Raw genomic sequence first — 20,939 nt, forward strand, 5'->3', positions numbered from 1 at the left:
GGAATTATTGCAAAAAAAAGTGAGTGCCATGAAAGCCTGAGTTGTGTTCAAGGACAAAACTTAATTCATACCCACTCAGGGCAAAATGAAAAGTTTATTTTTGTGCTTGACGTGGGCTACTTCTACTGTTGGTGAACAGTGCCATCTAGGGATTCCCTCGTCAGAGACACAAAACAATGAAGGTGGATTGTCAAGTGTCCCCTGTTGTCAAACCCCAGCGCAGACTTTAATCACTCTGCTGTCCGGACTAAGACAAAACACTGCACGGAGGCACGAATAACAAACGTGGAGGTCAGAAATGATCACCTAAAAGGCATCACATTTAATAAATATATTTTGCTGGGTCTTCTCCCACACCAGTACACACGTCGAGACCCATTGAATGCCCATCCTGCACCGGACAGACGTTTCTTTTTTGGTACATCGAAGCCGTTTTTTTTTTTTTTAGGGATCTCGACTTTACATTCTCTTTGTCCACAATCAAATCTGTCAAAATCTCCTGAGCGTCATCGATCTACATTTACACATTGAAACACATTCATAAACACGAGAAAGTAAAACATGACAGGATGCCAAAAGGTGCTCTCCGTGACACTAAAAATGTACAAAAACACTGTACCGCCTGAGTCACCTGAACAAACAGTAGGTTGTTCATTTTCTCCCAATGTAAACATAGACTGGTTCATAACTCTACCCATCGAGCCATTTAAGTTCACATACAGATCACTGATATCAATCAGGGGAAAGCAAAGACATGAGCACAAGCAAAATAAATAGTTTTCAACACTGTTTGTGACAGTTTGGTGTCCGTACTGTCATTGTTTGGCCGGACACACTCGCTGGTCATGTCAATATTCATGTTTTAGAACGATGATTAACGTTTGTAGACACATTTCCAGTCAGTCTTTCTCTCCACTGAGGTCAGTCGTCGGTTCGCAGCACGTCCCCGGCCGCCTCGGTCGTCGATCGGGTCAGTGCTGGTAGTGTGGCACAGTGATGTGCTGGTGGTGGTAGCTGCTGTGATGAGGAGGGTAGAGGAGGTCGGGGGTCTGAGGAGTCAGGCCGCTGCACAGAGGTTCGTGGCTGCTCAGCATGGTGGTCAGATACTTGGCCTCCTCTGTCAGCTGCTTCACCTCCTTCCTCAGGGCAGCGTTCTCCTTCTCCAGGTTCTCACTCTCCTGCAGGCACACAGGGACGCGATGTTTGTTTATTAGTGATACAAGGGGTGTTACTGTGAGGTTAAAAGTGTGCGAATGACATAAAAGCAGTATTATATCGTATATATTTGAATGCTTTAACCACAAATTAAAGTATATTTGACCCCGAAACATATGAGTCTATTTAAATGTATTTGCTGTATGAACGGCAATGTCTGTCTGTCTGCCTGTGGGTTGGTCCACAGCTTCGGTCCAGACTGATATAGATTAACAGAGGTTGAATCCTAGACTTTGATGATCCCCTGACTTTTAATCTTGCACCACAATGAAGCTGACATTTGTGGTTTCGAGGTAAATTTCTCCACAGTAACTTCTAACTTGTATTAACTTTGGTGATCCTCTGGCTTTTTCGTCTTTAGTTCCATCTTCTGGCCGAAGTTTGAATCTGTGCAACATGTTTGTTTGGGATCAAATACCTGCACAACGAAGGCGTCCTGCCTTCATGGAACAGGGCCAGAATGTTATTAATTACACCTGTGGTTATCCTGCAATTACTTAATGGCCCATTATATCGTGTTGCTTTGCATTACCAGAAAAAACAAAACCATAAGTTAATTAATAAAAGTATTTTCACTGTCGTAGTGGAACGTTGAACTTTTACGTCTATTCAACGTCTTTTTCTTTCCGTACTGAAATGAATGAAGACTTTTCCTGAGCTACTTTATTGTAATGTAAAGTAAAAATGTTTCATAAAAGTGCTTCAACACCAACTCGATGACAATACTGATTCAAAGAGAGACTGCCTGCAGTTCACAAAGCGCCACAATCTTAAAAGTTAGATGACGAAAGTACATTTTCCAAAACAAGCTCTCATGGCGATAATAAAAGTGGAGCAAAACTGTGTATGCGAGAAAGAAAAACTTTTTGGCGTGGGTATAGCAGGGGGGAGAAAACCTTCCACTTGGTTGATGAAAAGGTCATCACACCATGGCCGAAAGATTATAACACTGAGCTGTGGGTCCTTACTGTCACAGCACCTCTGGGCAAACCCCATACTTGCGTCACTTAGCCAAATACAGCCCACTGCTATCAGAGCTTTACAAGAAGTGACTGCCTTTTTCTCCCCTCCTGCCCACGATATACAATTTACACAGAAGAAAAAAAAAATACTACCGAAGAAACAGGAAATAAGCCACGGTGTCATAGAGAGGGAAAATTCGCCTTCCTGTTTATCTAGTGAGACGATGACAGCAAACCACAGACTGTGTTCTGTGGTCCCCTGGTGCGCTCTGTGACTGACATGCTTTAAAAGAGGTTGATGTTTTACACTTCACCAGAGGTTCTCACGTACTCAGAGCTCCGTATTTATTCGTGTGGGGTTTTCTGAAGTTCAAAATCTCTTCAGTTTATCGGATGAAGTTCACAGAAACAAGCTGCTCTGAAAACATCATGGTGACAGCGTAAAGTACAACACAAATCAAATCGGCTTGAACTCGAAGAAGGAAGTCACACACACAGTGGACAGGTAGTCAGCATGTTACAATAAATATGCACTGGTGTGACAGCACGTACAGCTATTGCAGGTCATAAAGGAAACCAGAAGACAGTTGCATCATCAGCTGAGAGGCCATTGTGTTTCGTAGACCTGCTGCACACACGAGTAAAAGAAGATCTGAGAAACGCCTGCACTCTTTTTGATCTTTTCGTTCAATAAAAGACTCATCTTGTGGAGAGTCAAAATGAGTAAAAGCTGAAAGACACTGACCACCAACTATCACGCGTAAAAAAAAGAACGAGCTGCACAAAAAGAATAATGGGGGCCACAGACAAAGTGTCCGGCCCGAACACTCTTCTGTTATCACATTCAGCGCTGCAATCTCTGGTGCTGGATTCTGCTGCAGAAACGGAGTGATTGCCCACACGTGCTAATTTATTCCTTAAGCTTCTGCAAACACACAGAGCAGCGTCCAAGTGGGCAGCCCGACAGAAGCCATGACACATCGCCACATGGTCAGGTAGCATTTCGTAAATATAGTACGAAGCCATTCCCAGAGGCTGTGGGATCGATTGATCAGCTGGCTACAGAAACATCACCACCTAATGCTGCTGAACATCCTCCAGTATGGTCCTATAGGGTATGACTTGTAACCAATAAAGATATGGCAAAACAATGGCTTTTTACATTAACACCATGTAAGATCTTCTGTTCTTTTGCTTGTGCCTCTGTGGCCAGTAGAAGTCAGCGTTAAACTGTGTTGCTTTTGAGTCAGAGTATGGTGTGTATATCGTAGAGAGAAGCCTCCTCACCAAGTGCAGGGTGTCAGCTTTCTGAGTTTGCCTCATCCTGCTCTTCTGAGCAGCGATCCGGTTCTTCTCTCGCCGCATCACCTTCTTCGCGTCATCCGAGGAGCTCTGACAAAACACAAATGTCGACGGTTAATTTGTGTGCGGCGACATAAACGTCAAGTGGCAAAACTGAGAGAGCGAGAGAGCGAGAGAGAGAGATGCTCCTGAACCTTGAGAAAGTGAAGATCAGACTGATCGTGCCACTTGCCTGTTGCCAGTGGGGTTCATGTGTGAAATGGAGGCGTTGTCTGTTTCAATGGCAGTTTGACAGAAGACAGGCCCAACTTTACACCTAATGTGAAGGGCAGGGTCGGGGAGAGGCTGAGTCATCGGTTAGGTATAACGCACACCCTGTTTCGTGTCCTGAACACTCGATTTTCTTGGTATCATAATAACTAATCCCTTTCAAAAATACTGAGTCAGTTGTACATCAAAGAGGTTCCAATTTCATTATCTAACGTCTTCTGAATTGTCCGTTAAAGCCTTGCTGGAAGAAAAACCCCAAAACAACTGATGCTTGAGAAGATTCCTTTATCCACAAACAAGTGAGGCTCCCTGGCACATGTGGAACAAGCCTCACGTGCAGAGAAACGTACAGTAATAATGCAGTCATTCACGGTTTGAGAGACTTGCTAAAACAAAGGATTCCCACAACTTGGGCGAGTGAGTGATACATTTTGCAATTCACAAAAGCCTACACTTGAGGCGAGTCGCGGCTGCAGCCCATGTGTGCACGTGAAACCTTTTCTGAGAAACTGTGAAAAGAGCGAACAAAGACAGAAGAAGCAGTGGCTCTTTGAAAAAGGGCTGCTGCTGCTGCTGCTGCTGCCCACTAAACATGTACCACACACTGCATCCAGTCACACATTTAGGAGGAAACACGTCGCGTTCAATCTGTAGATCTTCGGTGTAAATAGGATGTAAACAAGTAAACGTGGGTCCATGATTGAGAAAGTAGATGGAAGAGCACACTTACCGGCCTGCTTCCAGGTGATGGGGACTTGTAACTTGTGTCATTGCTGTCAGAGCCCTGAGCCATAGCCAACCGCGGCGACTGAAACCGTGTGTCTTTCTCCACTTCTGCTTTGTATTTTTTAGTATGTGTGTGTGTGTGAGAGCGAGAGAGAGAGAGAGAGAGAGAGAGAGAGAGAGAGTCTGTGTAGCAGAACGAGTGCTGAGAAGAACTTGGCTTAATGAGTCTCTTTCTTCCCTCTTTTCTTTCCCTTTCTGTCACTCCTCCTTCTCTTTCACTCTCTCGCTCACGCTCTCTCACTTTATCTCTCTCGCTCTCTCTCTCTCTCTCTCTCTGACACACACACACTGTGAGACTCGAGCTGTCTGCCTAATTAGCTCTATCTGATGTGGCTTCTGGTAAGAATCTGGGTAAGTTGCATTGGACTGGAAGTCACATGTCTGATGGAAAGTCAAAGCACATAAGGTCATGTTGTAAACTCCAGAAAAAAAACATATTGGGGGGTTAGAGTTACATTTTAAATACACAGGTGTGGATATTACCAGTTTCAGAAAAAGGTTTTCACTACTTACCTAGCTGACTATATGTCAAAATAAATAGTATTTATAACTTAATGTTTGGTAGCAGCAGCATCAAAAGACCTGATATTGACCGAACTGCAACTTTCTTTCCGGTTGTGTTTAAGGGTGTTAGACATCATGGGCATTCCCTCTTCCTCTTTTCTTTTTAGCAGCCTCATATGATATGTTTCGACCAAATCCTCAAGAGACAAGCACATCCTAAAACTCCAAATGGATGACTGAGTTGTGAATATTTACACACACTTCATGGTAATTTCCAGAAGTGCACCACGCGTTTTTGCTTTTGCTCGCCACGCGCACAGCTGCTGCAATAAGGTGAGGCTGTGTGTCGAGGGCTCGGGGCGCCACAAAACCCCACCTGTAGAATTCCCTCATCTTTCGCTCTCAACGTCTCTGTGAAGTATAAGTGTAGAGGTGTGGGGAATCTTCCAGAAAATGTCCAGTTTGAGGAGGTTTAATATGTGAAGCTGCATAAGTGATTTCTTGTGTTATTTTCTTGTTTACTCTCATCACGAGGTAGCATTTGGTGATGCAAGAACAAGATTTTCTTGTGAGCAAAAAAAAAAGAAAAAAAGAATCAGGACCAAAACAGCTTTAGTTGGCAGAACAGCCCTCCCACACAAAAACATGTTCTACCATCACAGGAATTTTGAAGAGCTTGGGCACGGCCAGACATTTCTAATACTTGGCATTTAACGCCGTCCAAAAGAGTTGAGGCTGTAAAAAGAAAATAAAGAGGAGACAAGCTGATTCGTCAAATTCTGCTTATTAATCCAGGGCACAGACACAATGCGGCACAAATATAGAAAAGCAAAAACCAGCCTATGGCTTTGTTTATTTCTGAACCTTAAATGAGCATAAGGTGCTTGGGATGGTCTTGAGCGCCTCAGAAACTACATTTAATAAACCGTAAAACCCATTAAATGTTGAGTGATCATCTCAAAACATGTAAAGAAGAATGTTTTTATCTATTTATTTGTTTATTAGAATTATGACGCTTTTCATTTGTGAGCTATTCCATCTGGAGATTATTGAAACACAGAGGGCTTTTTGTTCCTTTTTTAAAATCAGGAGCTTAATCAAGCCCTTCGAGGCAGCGAGACCTCACAAAACAGGCTGGACAGCAGCTTATCAAGTTCCAGCTCGTTACGCTCGCTCAAACAACATCCATCCTGAGTAAAATTTAGTGGAGGCGACGCCTCATAAGTACAGTGCAAATTAACATTAGCAACTGCAATCTCTTCTTCTTCTTCTTCTTCTTCTTCTTCTTCTTCTTCTTCAGGCCCTGCTTGCTTGGAAAAACCCCTGATGGGCCATTTATTGAGATAGCACACTGAGATGCCCTCATTTGTGGTGTCTCTTCTTTGGAAATGACTGTGGGAGGTTTCTAATAAGCACCCAATTATTGAGGGAAAGTGAAGAATCATGCAGACGCTGATGACCGGAAAAATAACACTGATAGCATACACACATGTTGTGAGTTCATTTATACAGAACACAGTTTTCACTTCAAAACAAAGGTCATCTATGAGTCAGTGAAGTCCAGTCTGTAAAAAGTTGCCTTTTTTTTCAAAATCTGCATATTTTTGCAAGCTCTAACCCGGAGATATACATGTATTATCCTGACATAAAGTTACTTTAATCCAATTGTGGATACATATTTTGGGTACTTTGCAAACTAAAACTGTAATAATGTTTAATATATTGCCCTGGAATAGTTTAAATGTCACCTGTTTGTCAATTAACAAAATAACATCTTTGGCGGTACATTTCCACCCTTAGTGGTTACTTTAGGCTGTTCTTTGATTTAAAATGTACATTTACTCAAGTTATTCCAGAATGTTGTTTGCATCTGTTTGAGGCAACACTTCCTCAACAACTGCATTTTTGGTCCACAAATATAATCTGTAACTCTCTCGCAAATAAAGACAGCCTTGGGGGAAGACACATCCTAAAAACCATAGATTAAGATCAAGGTTCTGATTGCCCCAGCTGCTGGTAACTAACACCAGAGAGTTCAATTTGATTATGTTCAAGGGAAGGCAGTGGGGACAAGCACATTGCCTGTTATGGTGCCACATTAGTTGCATGCACCATCGTCATTAAAGCACTGAGAAAGCCTGACGTGTGGTGTGCTTTCGATTTACAGTATATTTAAACTGACGGTTTGATTAAAATCCTCCTTTAGTAGTTTAGCGGCACTTACCTCATGAGGAGTATTCAGTGTGGTTGATGTAGTTGCACGTGTCCTCCAGGGGAGGCAGTGTAGCACACTCAGAACAGGTCTGTGAGGGGTTTTCATGTGAACAAGATAAAGAAACAAACGGTGAGGTGTGCTATAAATATATAATGTAGTGTGTATGTGTGTAAAAGGTAGTTCGTATATGTGTTAAAAAGACTGGGTCCCGCTGTATTACTCAGGCTGCACTACAGCGTCTATTCACAGGCGCGATCCCACTACTGAGCGGCACGGGGGCTTTGACCTGCTCCGTTTCCGGCCTGGGCCGGTGCACCCCTCCTTAGACGACCTGGTGGTCCCGAGCTCCCAGAGGAGCACCATATCGATACCGAACTTAATGCGGACACCCGATCGGCATAGTGCACTATAGCTCAGAACTCCTGAGCTCAAACGGTCCGCCAGACTTAGCCTCCCAGCAACTTGGATTACAGGCGCGCGCCACCGCACCCGGCGAGAAACACAGACGTTCACTGGGCTTTTGAGTTGGACTAAGGTGACGTCATCACGGAGCACGCTGCAGCTGCTTCTCGTGGCGGGAAATAGAACTGCAGCTTCAGAGAGACGAAGGCCATAAACCATCACACATAACCTGAAGATAATGTGCTTATTATGCCTCTTTGAATGACATCATATTTACATATAAAAGTCTCATTATATTTATCTTCATCTTTTTATGTCACAGGCTGATCGGCACAACAGTTTACCTACATAACTATCTGTCCACTCTCCCTTGTGCACACAGCAAATCTATGAATTAACCAGAACACACAACTGTGTTATTACTTTATAAATTACATCAGTTAACAAGAATGTATTTTTGCTTCTTCAATTCCTCTCAACCATCACGTAGAAAACAAACTAGGACGAGCAGACCTCTTGTCCCCGCAGAATGTTGATGAACATATTTCCACTTTTACCCCTCCATCTTATTATATCTGAATAGACATGTTTGAAAAAAATACAAATCTTGACTTCATAAAAGTAAGTCACTTATACATTATATTCATAGAACATGTTTCATCAGTCTGTGTCTGCATCTCATTGTTTACCATCAAATGTTAACGGTGAATGAAATCGTTCAGCTTACTAGAGGGAAATAGGTTCCATGTACTTTTCTTTTTAACTGAAAGTTTTAGAGTTTGGTTCCATGTTCTGTGCTTTACTGGCTGCCACTGCATGTGACTTATACCTGATCTCATCCTTTTAGTGGAGTGCAAAACAGCCAACAACTATCCGGACTTGATAACCACTTTATTTATTTATCAGTGGTGAACATCTGCGAGAACCAATATCATGAAGAACACGAGATAAATGACAAGATGTTTAAAGTTCACTGCGGAGTCATTTAATATTCTGAGACAGCAAAAACCTTTTCATCTTACAAAACAATTATTTTAAAAATAAACCCAAAGAGTACGGTACATTAAAATGAAATGAAACCGTTGAAGAATGAAAAGATTGAAAACCAATAAACACAGATCGGACATTTTCCAAAGCTTCATCATCAGACTTCCGTCAGACTCCCTGGACTTTATTAGCTGTGAGAGAGACAAACAGCAATTAGTACAATATAGATGATAACATTACATAAATCATGGCTTTTATTGATGAATGAATATTTATTGGGTGAAGCCCCCCTCGTACATTGGATGATTTAATGCAAGGGATACTGTTATCAACGACCTAAACATTTCAACCATGTGGAATTTAGCATTAGCCCATCTGCTCACCTGCTCTGCGTCTTTGTCCACTTCAGGGCGTGTCTCGGAGGCACAGCTGTGGTCGGGTGGTAGAAGGTACATCCAGCTCGTTTGCACTGTGCCGCGAAGCGACAAGGCTGTAGATGAGACGCAAAATCAAGAACTGCGACTTAGGGTTTCGTGCAAAATGTCTCGAGTGCAAAATAAAAGCACTTTAACCAAATCCCACATATTTTCAATTTACCATCACAGATCAGAGCTCCACATCCACACGTTAAAATGCTTTACCTTGGGATGGTAAAATGGACAGTCCATCTTCTTGCACTCTGGGAAGAAGCGGCACACACTCGCGGTTTGCACTGGCTGCACGGCTGCAAACACAAAGAGTTTAGAAGTTCACATCCTCTTTATGTTGCTGCTCTGTCCGTGGAATCTAAATACACTCTTACAAATCTTAGTTTGCGTCATAGTGGTCTGAGCAGCTTGTGCTGAATCACAGATGTAATGAGAGAGTACCTGGCCTGGGCGGAGGTGCAGCAGCTGTGCTTCTTCGGCTCACATGAGTGAAGGGACAGTCCGGCTTGGTGCACCTGGCGTCGTATTTACAATTGGGATGCACAAAAAGGCATTTATCCCCAAACTTGCAAGTGGGAAAAGTCCTTTGGTGGAACAAAAAAGAAATCATGAAAGAGTACCGAGCCATAAAAACTCCATTACCGTATCTTCGGTTCAATAACAGAAATACTCACTTGCACTGTGTTGTAGGGTGATGGTACAAACACTCGTCTCCACTTTTACAGACTGGCCAGAACCTGCAGCGCTCCATCACCTTCCGCTTCTTTAAAGAGACGGCACCCTCTTCCCCCATCTCAACGTCCATCATGTCATCTGTCAAAAGATGACAGAATGCCAAGCCTTTACTGAGGCACTTTGTAACGGTGTTTGAAATGTGCGCCGATAAGAAAGTAAATGGTTATTATTGCAGTAAAGAATTACGGTGACAAAGCGCCCCCACACACACCTTCAGATGGTGCAACTCTCCCCTGCAGTCTGTGGAGGATGCTGACTTTGGAGTCCCTGTTGATGGGCACGGTCGCATCGGTGGCCTTTGAGACCGGTCTCACGCTATCCCAGTCCATCTCACCGTCTGCAAGATTCCCCAGCGGGCTCGGTACCCCGTCTAATGTCACTATGAACTTGGGGCTTGCAGAGTCACCCTTCTCCTTACTGGTGTGAAAACAGAAACGCTCATGTATAAACGAGAAGAGCTGAGAATATACATTCAAAACATCTGTGTGTGTGTGTGTGTGTACCTGGCCTGGACAGTGCGTGGTATAGCAGACTGGACTTCCCCTTTGACCGGAGGTGGATGTTGGCTTCTGGTTGAGGATTCTCCCAGCTGCGGCCGGCTCACTATGAAGGAGCGGGTATCAAATGGCTTTGCGTCGCTGCCTTCAGCGACCTCGGCAACTAGAAAACCCCAAACGCAGACATCTCAGTCTAATGCATGAGGCATCTTCTGGGATATTTATCATTAGTTACTACATTTACATGTTCTCAGTAAAGAAGAGGAACTTTTTATTGTAGCACTTTTCTAAAGATCCCCATAAAAGAAAGACGGCACGCGAAAAAGACTCACCATAGTCACGCTGCTCTGTTCTTTCATTGCTCTCTGCTAAGCCCAACTGGAGGCGAGAAGCTAAAGATCTCACTGGAGCTGGGAGGAAAACATCAGTAGAGTGATCAGTGGAGTAAATACAGATTGTTTTTTTACATTAACTTATTAGTTTAGCTCACTGGGATTCTGGCTTTTGGGTGACAGATTGTTGAAAGCAGTGCACAGCAACCACGTGCTGCACCAGCTCTACTCTTCACCTACCAGAGGCTCTGGAAGGAGGTAGCTCTGCAGAGGTGTAGGTCTGAACCCTGGGGGTCAGGCTGTGGAGGTGCTCCTGGACCAGCTGGATGGCTGCAGTCATCTCCTCACTGCTGGCCATACGAGTACGAGGTGCAACAGGAACAGTCTGCCTCTGGGGCACTGGGGTTAAAAAGATCAATGTAAGGGATAATGGCGACAACTAAAATGCATAAACTGCAGTAAAATAACAACATTTTCATGGCAACTCATGAAACATACTTTTGGGGTAGGTTGTAGTTTTGGTAATAGAGTCTTGAGCCTCAGAGATGGCCTTCAGTATCAGATTCCTGTTGGCTTGCTTGGCTGGAGGGAGAGTAGGCCTGAAACCATAGACACCACAGTAATGTTAAAGTTCAGCAAAGACTTTCAGCTGTCTGATCATTCAAAAGATCAGTCAGTGCTGGACTGTCACTGAGGTCTTTTGCGATAACGACTGTGAAATATGGATTCCAACTGAATGCAAATACCTTGGACAAATCACATTTGCTACATAATTGTGGTTATTAACAGTGAATTACAATCCTTGTGGGCCCTCTAATTCAATAATGTACAATATATAATGTTAGAAAACATCACACGAGGCGTGAACACTGACTTGCGTTCTGGTTTGGAGGGTAGGGACACGCGACTGGAAGGGCCTCTGCCTCCATAGCCTGTATCCTCCTCTTCCACGTCGTCGCTGTCCTCGTCTGCTGCTCGGTTCACTCGCACCACCGAACTCGCTACCGGAGCCTTACGCTTCCGTGACAACTCCTCCTGCTGCTGAACATAGACACGGTTCATCGTCACTACGGATCCTAACCTACACCTGTCTGGCACCATGTCCACAGAAATATGCTGAACACATTAAATCGAATCACAGTACCCTGCTGGATCCAGTTCTGGAGGTTCTGCTGCTTCTGCTGTCCTGCTGCCTGGAGTGAGAGGACCCTTCCGATGGTCGATACGTTTCTGCAGAGCTTAACGATGAAAACTTGCTCTGACCCGGTCTGTAGATTTCAGCTGTGGGTCTACTAGCTGCGCCGCGTGTTCGACCATGGTTGGTGGCTATTTCTACAGGATCCTCTGCGATGAGGTCATCGTCCATGTCTGGCTTGATGTCGATAACGGCATCCAAGGGGAGTGGCTCCATGAGGGGCTTAACCGTGGAGGTAAGTCGAGAGGAACTCTTCTCCAAGCTGCCTCTCCTGGTAACAGACAAAGGGTATACAAGTTTGTGCATTTGCAAGGTCTGTCACGTGTGCCGTTTAAGAAAATGAACTGCAAAACATTGTCAGCACATGAGGGCAAAAAGGAGAATTCTAGCTTTAGGCACCTGCTTTCATGAGCAGAACTGGACACGCGTGCTTCAGTCCTATCAGAGCGCGAGCTGGACACCGTCAGCACCTTCAACTCCTCCGCTCTGCCGTCCTCGCTTACAGATGCCCAGTTCTGCCCAGCCACAGCATCACCGTCGGATTGGAGCTCATCTCTACTTAGAGATGCGGGCTCTGCAACAACCATGTAGTTCAAGCGGAGGAAGAACAGTTTTGTGTGAGATGCTAAAACTACAAGCTGTCGGCATGTAATAAGCATAAACACAGCTATCCCATCATGCATTCAACGTAGTCTGACTTACCGACTGCAACCGTTCTTAACTTCTCAAGGACACCCTGTAGCCTAAAATCAATAAAAAAAACCAACCATGTTAAGGCTAGAACTGGTGGTAGTGTTGAGATAAATATACACTAGTCTGTTTTCATCGTACCACACTGTGAATTTAAAAGTGTTGTGTCCAAGGAAAAGGGAGAGATCGTCAGACATCTGTTGAGAGGTTTTCTTGTTCGCAACCATCACCATAATATAGTCAGGAAGCTCTTCGTCTGAATCAGTAAAGAGAGGAAACACAGATTACCGCGTGTAATGTGTGATTGGAGTATCGAGATTACCAGGCGCGCATCCCATATTCACTTACCAATATATGCACCGAGCTCCTGAAGCTTGCCCTTGATAGCCGCCTGAAACAGACCAAACGTACAGTGAGATATTATCTAGCTAGCTACCTAGCTGCACACATGATACAGCGCTAATCATTCATACGTTAAACCTAACAAGTAGCACTGCGTATCGTTATCCTTTAAATAAGATAAAAAGCAGCTAACACGTCTGTAAACATGCCTGATGGACATGTTACCAACTGATGTAGCAAATCCTCCACCGGCCTTCAAAATAAACAATACCATTACCACTCTGCGACTAAGAAAGTACGCTAGCATGCTAATATTAGCTAGCAACGCATATGGTATTCAAATCTCAACCGGGCACTAAGTCCGGTGATATGCGTCATATTTAGCAGATAATGTTACTCACTCTTATTTTCTTGCTTATCTCCGTCCCAATCTCCATTCTTGTTTTTTAATTCAAGTAAGTAAGTTATAAAAGAAGCGACTGTTGCTCAAGCTTCACTGCTAACCAACAGGGACAAATGTGACGTGTGGTCAGGAAGCCGAAAAGGGACAAATCAAGGACAAAACTATCGCGCATCTTATCTTTTGTATACAGTCTATGATCTATCCAGTGGTGTATAAAGTACCCAAAAGCCATACTTGAGTAAAAGTAAAGATACCTTACTGGAAAATTACTCCAGTAAAAGTAAAAGTCACCGATTAGAATACTACTTGAGTAAAAGTCTTAAAGTATCTGATATTTATTGTACTTAAGTATCAAAAGTAATTTTCTGATATTAAATGTACTTAAGTATTGAAAGTAAAAGTACAAGTAAATGCTGTTAATAAAAAAGCAAAGGGTCAGAATTTTGAGAATTATGATGTTTATTCTTTTAAGTGCTGTGGCCACCATGACCAAGGACATGAGCTGTGTTACATACAGTTGTGTCAGGATTCTCACTATCCCAATAGGATACAAACCTGTTGTAGTTACGGTTAAACAAAGATATGGAGATCAGATGCTGCAATAATCATTTGTGTTGTGTTGGTAGTTGTAATTTACAGTGATACTAAATGAAATGAGCAGAGAGGAAAGCAAACATAAAGACTATTTCATATCTGAGTGCTGTGTCCACAAGATGGCGGAAGAGACCATCAATAACAAACTGTGATATTCCCCCCCTCATGAGGACATGTCATATTCCACAAATGGATGACTTACTCCAATAAACAATGATCAAAACTAATTCAGAAAACTGAAACTGGGATCCCTGACAGACCATTCAAATGTCAATTTAATCATATTTTGAAAAAAAAGATTGGTATTTAAAATACAGATTCAAAAGATTAAGGTTTAAATATTCGTCTAAACTATCAGACTAATCATAGACGTTGTACCTCATCTTGGACAATCTAAAAACATTCTGGGCGTGCGAGTTCAAGAAATGTATGTTGCAGCAAGTTATAGATGAAGAAAATAAAAAGTATGTGAAACAAACTTTGTTAAAAACACTCATGTTAGTGTTAGAATTTAAATTCACTTTAACTTAAAATGATGTTAAAATGCAGGATTTTGTGGCACGTGTCTTTGACTTTCTAATGCTCATAAGCTGTATGTTTTCCTCAGATATTATTTCCTGTTTTGCAGCCCCTCAATGCCAACCAACAATGACGGGAAGGATCTTGCTCGCCGTCTAGACGAGCGTCTAACACACTCTCAGCCACGGCTGTCTGCTCCGTCTCTCCGTCTGCTTTGTTCACACTGTGTGTTGCACAAATTGTTTAATGTGTAGAAACAACAACTTTGTTCAATTTTTTCCCACGATCACGTTCTATAAGAACAGACGTTGACCTCTCATAATATTCCTGTTTATACTGATTGTGTATTTCTAATCTCATTATGTGTAGCATTCACATACATGTGGGTGGTCTAGTACACTTGTGCTACAACAGAGTTTGATATCTGTATGAGAATTCACTGTTTGGATAGAACCATGATGGGTGTGGCACAGTGTGGCTGTTTGGTCTCAAGTTGTGTCAACCTTTTCCAGTCTTGCTTCAGAAGTTCAAGTCAAACCACGGTAATGAATACAGCATTGATTCCCTTGAGGATGACCGAACACGGTTATTCGTGAAAACAAAAGTGTTTATTGGACCAAAACTTTCAGGTCATTCTCATAAATCACCAGAAAATCATCACCTAGATAATTTGTTGTACACACTATAATCTGCTGTGGTTTCCATAAATGTCAAGGGGAAGCAGGAGCAGTTTCCTTTTCTATCTTTTTTTTCAATGGGAATGAAATAGAGCCTTGAATGGCTCCAATAGAAACCCAGGAGTATACGGCAGAAACAAATTCCACTCACGGCAGAGAGATGCTTCATCTCATTGTTGCTCATTTCTCTAGTGCCTAATTGGATCAAGGTGGAGGCAGGACCTCTGCAGTTGCAACAACATCCTTTTAGCACAACCAAAACAGCCCTTGTACTGCATCATCCCAAGCAGCAAGTCTGAGCTGCTGCATGTTCTGAGGCATGGTGGTGGTGTATTTTTTACCATCCAATGTGTACGCTCTCTTGTGCGATATTACTGTGTAAGTGCAGTGCACACCAGGTGCTTGCTGTATTAATCCCTAGATAGGCCTAATATAAACCAAATCACATTTAGGTGCAGTGAGTGTTGGCAGCTTCCTGGAGTTAACCTTGTCGTCACTGTGAGATTGGCATATTTGCCTCGTCGTGCCCGTATAGGAACCTCTACTTAAGCCTCGGCTCATTGATGGTATTTTTCAACCCACGTTGTGCAGAAGTGCTGGGCTGCTGGATTATCTGGATAACTCCTTGTGAAACCACAAATTGAAATTTTAACATTACTGTTCGAGTACAATTTAAATGAAGAATACATAGCATGTTAATAAGTGAGCTCAAGAGGCGTTGGTAGGTGTATTTTTGGAGTTTGTACAGGGCCAGGCTAACCTCCAGTCTTTATGCTAAGCTAGGTTAACCATATCCTAGCTCCGTAGCCAAAGACAAACGATTGTTATCATACTTCTCTTTAAAAAAACACGAATAAGTGTGTTTCTTTGAATGTTAAACTATTCCTTGAACACGAGCATGAGGGATGCTGTATGACCTGTCCTGTATGGTCTGTAGTACACAACAGTTGAACGTAGTTTGACAATAAAGTTGAAGGATTGTCTGCCGAAGCAGCGACAACAGGCAGACCTACTGAACACAACAGCAAAAGCAAGACAGCATGATGGTGCGACACTTCACAACCTACTGTTAACTTTTCTTATGTTATATGATTTACTGGCAGCATATTATCAACATAAGAACATGAAGCAATACAAGGGACCTTTCTCTGTACTTTCTTTTGAATAAAATTATTTTGGTGTTCCAGGTGACACATGCTGCATTTGCATGGAAAGTACAACATACCAGTAACATCAGATAAGGGTGCAGTGTGAAAAACACTTCTGAAAAGTTTTATGTCAATGCAACTGCTATCAGTCACCATCTGTGGGCCTGTATGTGACCGCAAATCTTCTATCAGCTGGCATTCACTCCTGGGACTGTGGTAATTCTACTTCCCTTTTCTGTGAAATGTTGTCATAAACTAAGTGACATAAGTTGTGAATCAGCTGTTTAACTTCTGCGAATGAATCCACAACGCGCTCTTTACTTACCATGGTGCCACCAATGCTTCTCACCTCCTCTTAACTCAGAGACACACTCATCCCGCTGAAACCGCTTCACCATTAAGGAAAGTAATACTCTTTTAGTGTCATGTTGCAGTTTGTACAAGTCAAGATCCTGCCTTGAGGCTGGAGAAAGGGAAAAGAAAGGATGTAAAGGTAGATTACAGGAAAAAAGCCTTCAACAAAGACGTGCACAGGAAGATAATTCATTGCACCTGCTCTGACAATGTCCAGTAACCTAAGACGGGCTTTCCTGGACAAGATGACACCTGTATGAATGAAGCTGCTGCAGCTGGGTGTCACATTTTCATTTTGCGTAGATACACACACACACACACACACACACACACACACACACACACACACACACACACACACACACACACACACACACACACACAGAGGAATCCTTGTATGCATACAGAGTCACATAGTGGAACAGCTGCTCAGATTTAACACTTAGATAGTGAAGCAGAGGTGATGTCAGAAAAGTTCCAGTGGAATTTTCGGTTTGGCTGCAAAAGACAAAGACACCATGCAATCAGTTAAAAGTGCTTGTTAGCAACCAAGTGTGCAACAATATGATCCTTTTTTTTTTTTTGGATTTGTGTATTGTGTCCAGACATGTTTTGACTACACCCACACGCCAAAAGACTTAACCCAGTTTTGATTCAAAACATCTGAGCGATGAAGCTTTTACTCATTAGTTTGACGAGACAGTGAAGGCCGATTAAGATGCACAGCTGGTCTAATCACTGTTGCCAAACCTGCTGGAGGTTCAGTGGAGGGACTGGTGGGTCACTGCAGCACAAAGTCTGAATGAGTCAGGGTTACGCAGCTGGCAACATTTTCAAATATCCATCTTTGTGTTGTGTAGGAGTGCAGGTCAAGGGTCCAACAGCAAATCCAGAGAATTACACAACCTGGAAAGTGGTCCACATAACTTCAACTTATAGGTGAACTTCGGTAACAGCAGTCTCATCAGCATGGAGGTTGGGCCATGACCTAGACTGCATCTACATGTATTATGAACTGGCCATTGGGAGAGCAGCATTATTTGTGTGGAGTGAATGTTTTGTTTCTGTTTTAACCTTCTTTCAATGTTTTTTTTACACACACCAACCACCCACACAGACTGGGTATGTTTTGGTAGCTTCTTCAAGCGATATGAGCTGGTTGTTAAGAACAATTCCACACTCTTCTTTTTTTTTACTGTCATTATGAGCGCAGAGAATAAGGAGATTTTCTGGATCATATGAGGACATCAATTAAGTGCAGTAACCTCTTAACTGATTCTTGCGAACACATATTCAAGGAAATAGACTGTTAAAGGAAATGTGGTTATTTGCTTTTTTGTTTCATGAGAATATTGGTACTACAGTTGTGTCTGCATGCTTTATATGAAGCTGCAATCAGCAACCGCTTAGCTTAGCGTAAAGACTGGAAACAAGGGAAAACAGCTAGCTCTGTCCGAAGGTAACGGACTCTCTGAAACACCCACTTCTAAATCTCATGTCTCGTCATGTCTCCTTTGTTTAATAAAGACCTTTGTTACCGTTGTACAGAGCCAGGGTAGCTGTTTCCCTCCAGTCTTTATACTAAGCTAAGGTAGCTAGCACCTAGCTCACTCTCAGCAAAAAACTATTTCTTTAACATTTGAGCTGACTAGATGTTTGCAGAGCAGGTTCTCAGTTATCAAGTAGCAAAAGTAGTCTTCTGTTTTTTTTTTGTCAATACATGAATCAGATTTTCCTTTTATGGCTTGTGTTGACACTGCAAGCCAAATAAAAATGTGTTACATCACCATTTTTGGAGAGATTATGTGTAATGGGTCAAAACTTATATTTGCAAATATATATCCAATGCAAATGTAAATGTGACAGAAAAGAATGCAACAGCCAATGTAATTACATCGAAATAAAAAGGTATGAACGAATCAAAATGAAATGTCTGAGAGCAGAATAATACAGAAAGCAAACATCATGAACACCAAAGACAAATACTCATTTTGTGGTTACAGTTTCAACCCACATCAAGTCACTTAAACAGGAAACTATCAGGTGCATCTGTTCTGTTGATGTGGAAAAAACAGCATTTGAAAATGCTGGTAATTTTAAGTACACGTTTTGATGAGACCTGACAGGAAACCATACCACACTTTTACATATCATCCACATGTTGTTCGTTGTTTTCTTCTTCAGGCCACTCCTGCAAACTGAACATGAATATGCATACAGTAGGGCCATAATTCACTATGAATCCTTTGATAATGAAGCGTCATGTTGGTGAATGACAGCAGTACTATCACAGTCGCAGGTCACAGACATTGTCAGAGCACAAGATCCTTTCTGACCTTAATGTGTGGAAAAATCCCCTGCTGGAAGGCTGACCATGTGGTTTGCTCAGTTTCTATTGCTTCCCTAAGATATTAAAAAGTGTGAGTAGTGAATGGTGTGAATACTCACACAGAACGTTGTGACCCTGATTATGTCTGAAGACAAGTATGCATTGCAAAAGTATCAAATATGACACCTTTTGTGCAAAAGACGCAGGCGGATTGCCTCTGATATGTTACAATATCAAAAGTGTGTTAACTTTCCACATGCTTTTCCCTCTGGGACATGCTTTGAGCTACTTGGTGCATTCGGGGAGGATGCGTTGGTCTGAATCAATGGCAATGACAGGTTCAATTTACAGCTACTCAAGACACTTCCAGGATGAGGCCTGCAAAAACCCTCAACATCTTGGCACGCCTCATCGAGTCATGTAACAACTGCGGCTGATTGCATTTGCAGCTGGTTGGCCTCAACAAGTGCATTTTCCCATTTGAAAAGACAGCATATGTGGAGTCGCTTTGTTTGCAAAAAGGTTCAACTGTTGATTTTTCTTTGTACTGTAGCTTTCAATAACATGCTTATTAGTATAAGGGTCTGCCATTTGGTCTTGAGGTTTCTACTATTTTCATGAAATCAAACAAAATAAGTCTCAAATAACACTTCAAAATATGATGTTGGGACTTCACCATGTGGTTGAAAGCCTAGATTGCGAAATTGCACAAAAAGGCGACAGAATAAGATAAGAGATAAGATAATCCTTAATTAGTCCCTCAGTGGGGAAATGACAGTGAGGATTACAGCAGCATTGCTCACAAGTAAAAAATAAAAGATAAAAATCAAGTAATATAATAAACTAAACAGTAAACAGTAAAACAGTAATAAAATAAGACAGTAAAGAAGAATATTAAATATACCAGTATATACAGAATATACAGACGGAATAAAAATATAAGATAAATACTTAAACGTATTGGATATTGCACGGATTAGATATTGCACCAGGTGAATGAATTAAAGTGTTAAAGTGTTCAAAGTGTTCGTGTTCAGCGTGTTAGTGGTCCACCGAGAGCAGTTTGTTGTGCAGCCTGACAGCAGCGGGGAGCAAGGACTTGCGGTACCTCTCCCTCAGACACCGGGGGTGAATCAGCCGGTGGCTGAAGGAGCTGTGCAGAGCTGCCAGAGTGTCCTGCATGGGGTGGACAGGGATGAGAGCTTCGCCATCATCCTCCTGTCTCCCACCACCTCCACAGTGTCCAGTGGACACCCCAGCACGCTGCTGGCCTTCCTCACCAGTTTGTCCAGTCTCCTCCTGTCAGCTGCCGCGATGCTGCTGCTCCAGAAGACCACTCCATAGAAGATGGCTGATGCCACCACGGAGTCGAAGAAGGTCTTCAGGAGTGCTCCCTGCACCCCAAAAGACCTCAGTCTCCTCAGCTGAGTGTGAGATTTTGTTCTAATCACAACACTGGTGCCTCATTGGACGAGTCACAGGAACCCTGGGTTGTCCCTGGGACACGGCCATGACTTCACTAAGACTATAGACCGGCGAATCCCTTAACCCCGCGCCATCCATGCGACTCACGTCGCTAAAAAGGGGGTGAAACAACGTTGGGGCCTTTTTTGATTTGAAGAACACACTTGGATCCTGAAGGAGAAATGGATAACTTGTCCCGGTTTCTGCCACTTTAACCTGCAAAAGGAAGATCACGGAATTCACGGATTCTTCAAGTCGACATTCGCTGTTTACACCCTCTTCTACACACACACACACACACACACACACACACACACACACACACACACACACACACACTCCCTTTGCTTTTAGATAGCATGCTTGAAACTGTATTATAGATGTTTGTTGATTTATAATGTTATTGATTTTTGGTCAGTGATGTTAAAAATAAATAAACTCTGATTATGACGTGCATATGTGTTGTGATGACAGCTGGTTGTTACAGTCAGTGCTTGGATTAAACCCTTCACTGCATCAATATCAATCATTTGTTTTTCATTTTCGCTAATAACAAAACCCGCTCCTGCCATATCCCAGCAATGTATTC

The 20,939-nt window shown here is 42.7% G+C and overlaps 2 protein-coding genes across 3 annotated transcripts; both read right to left on the reverse strand.

Moving 5' to 3' along the window:
- Positions 1–798: 798 nt before the first annotated feature.
- Positions 799–4,605, reverse strand: batf (basic leucine zipper transcription factor, ATF-like). The gene is made up of 3 exons (XM_079291544.1): positions 4,480–4,605; positions 3,465–3,569; positions 799–1,178 (listed from the first exon to the last, which is right to left on the reverse strand). Exons 1-3 carry the CDS (start codon positions 4,540–4,542, stop codon positions 972–974), a joined length of 375 nt encoding a protein of 124 aa, XP_079147670.1. The 5' UTR covers positions 4,543–4,605; the 3' UTR covers positions 799–971.
- Positions 4,606–8,624: 4,019 nt separating this feature from the next.
- Positions 8,625–13,386, reverse strand: zc3h14 (zinc finger CCCH-type containing 14). 2 transcript variants are annotated; one of them, XM_079290984.1, is made up of 17 exons: positions 13,264–13,386; positions 12,869–12,911; positions 12,662–12,776; positions 12,533–12,573; positions 12,230–12,404; positions 11,780–12,101; positions 11,510–11,673; positions 11,134–11,234; positions 10,876–11,034; positions 10,636–10,713; positions 10,310–10,466; positions 10,018–10,223; positions 9,746–9,884; positions 9,513–9,655; positions 9,285–9,367; positions 9,027–9,133; positions 8,625–8,834 (listed from the first exon to the last, which is right to left on the reverse strand). In XM_079290984.1, the coding sequence occupies exons 1-17, from the start codon at positions 13,297–13,299 to the stop codon at positions 8,831–8,833; spliced, it is 2,073 nt and encodes a 690-aa protein (XP_079147110.1). In that variant the 5' UTR covers positions 13,300–13,386; the 3' UTR covers positions 8,625–8,830. The 2 variants fall into 2 exon arrangements, with proteins under 2 accessions (XP_079147110.1, XP_079147109.1); XM_079290983.1 differs by having other exon boundaries at positions 11,510–11,676.
- Between the last annotated feature and the right edge of the window lie 7,553 nt (positions 13,387–20,939).

This window comes from Melanostigma gelatinosum (genome assembly GCF_949748355.1).
Source record: "Melanostigma gelatinosum genome assembly, chromosome: 19".
Taxonomy (NCBI): Eukaryota; Metazoa; Chordata; class Actinopteri; order Perciformes; family Zoarcidae; genus Melanostigma; species Melanostigma gelatinosum.

Excerpts from the sequence above, each read along its gene's own strand:
- batf (XM_079291544.1), bottom strand. The coding sequence starts at position 4,542 with ATGGCTCAGGGCTCTGACAGCAATGACACAAGTTACAAGTCCCCATCA. Across the intron at positions 3,570-4,479 it reads CATCACCTGGAAGCAGGCCG|AGCTCCTCGGATGACGCGAA; the intron begins GTAAGTGTGCTC and ends GTGTTTTGTCAG. Across the intron at positions 1,179-3,464 it reads AAGCTGACACCCTGCACTTG|GAGAGTGAGAACCTGGAGAA; the intron begins GTGAGGAGGCTT and ends GTGTGCCTGCAG.
- zc3h14 (XM_079290983.1), bottom strand. The coding sequence starts at position 13,299 with ATGGAGATTGGGACGGAGATAAGCAAGAAAATAAGA. Across the intron at positions 10,224-10,309 it reads CCACGCACTGTCCAGGCCAG|TAAGGAGAAGGGTGACTCTG; the intron begins GTACACACACAC and ends TTTTCACACCAG. Across the intron at positions 9,656-9,745 it reads CACCCTACAACACAGTGCAA|GACTTTTCCCACTTGCAAGT; the intron begins GTGAGTATTTCT and ends GTTCCACCAAAG.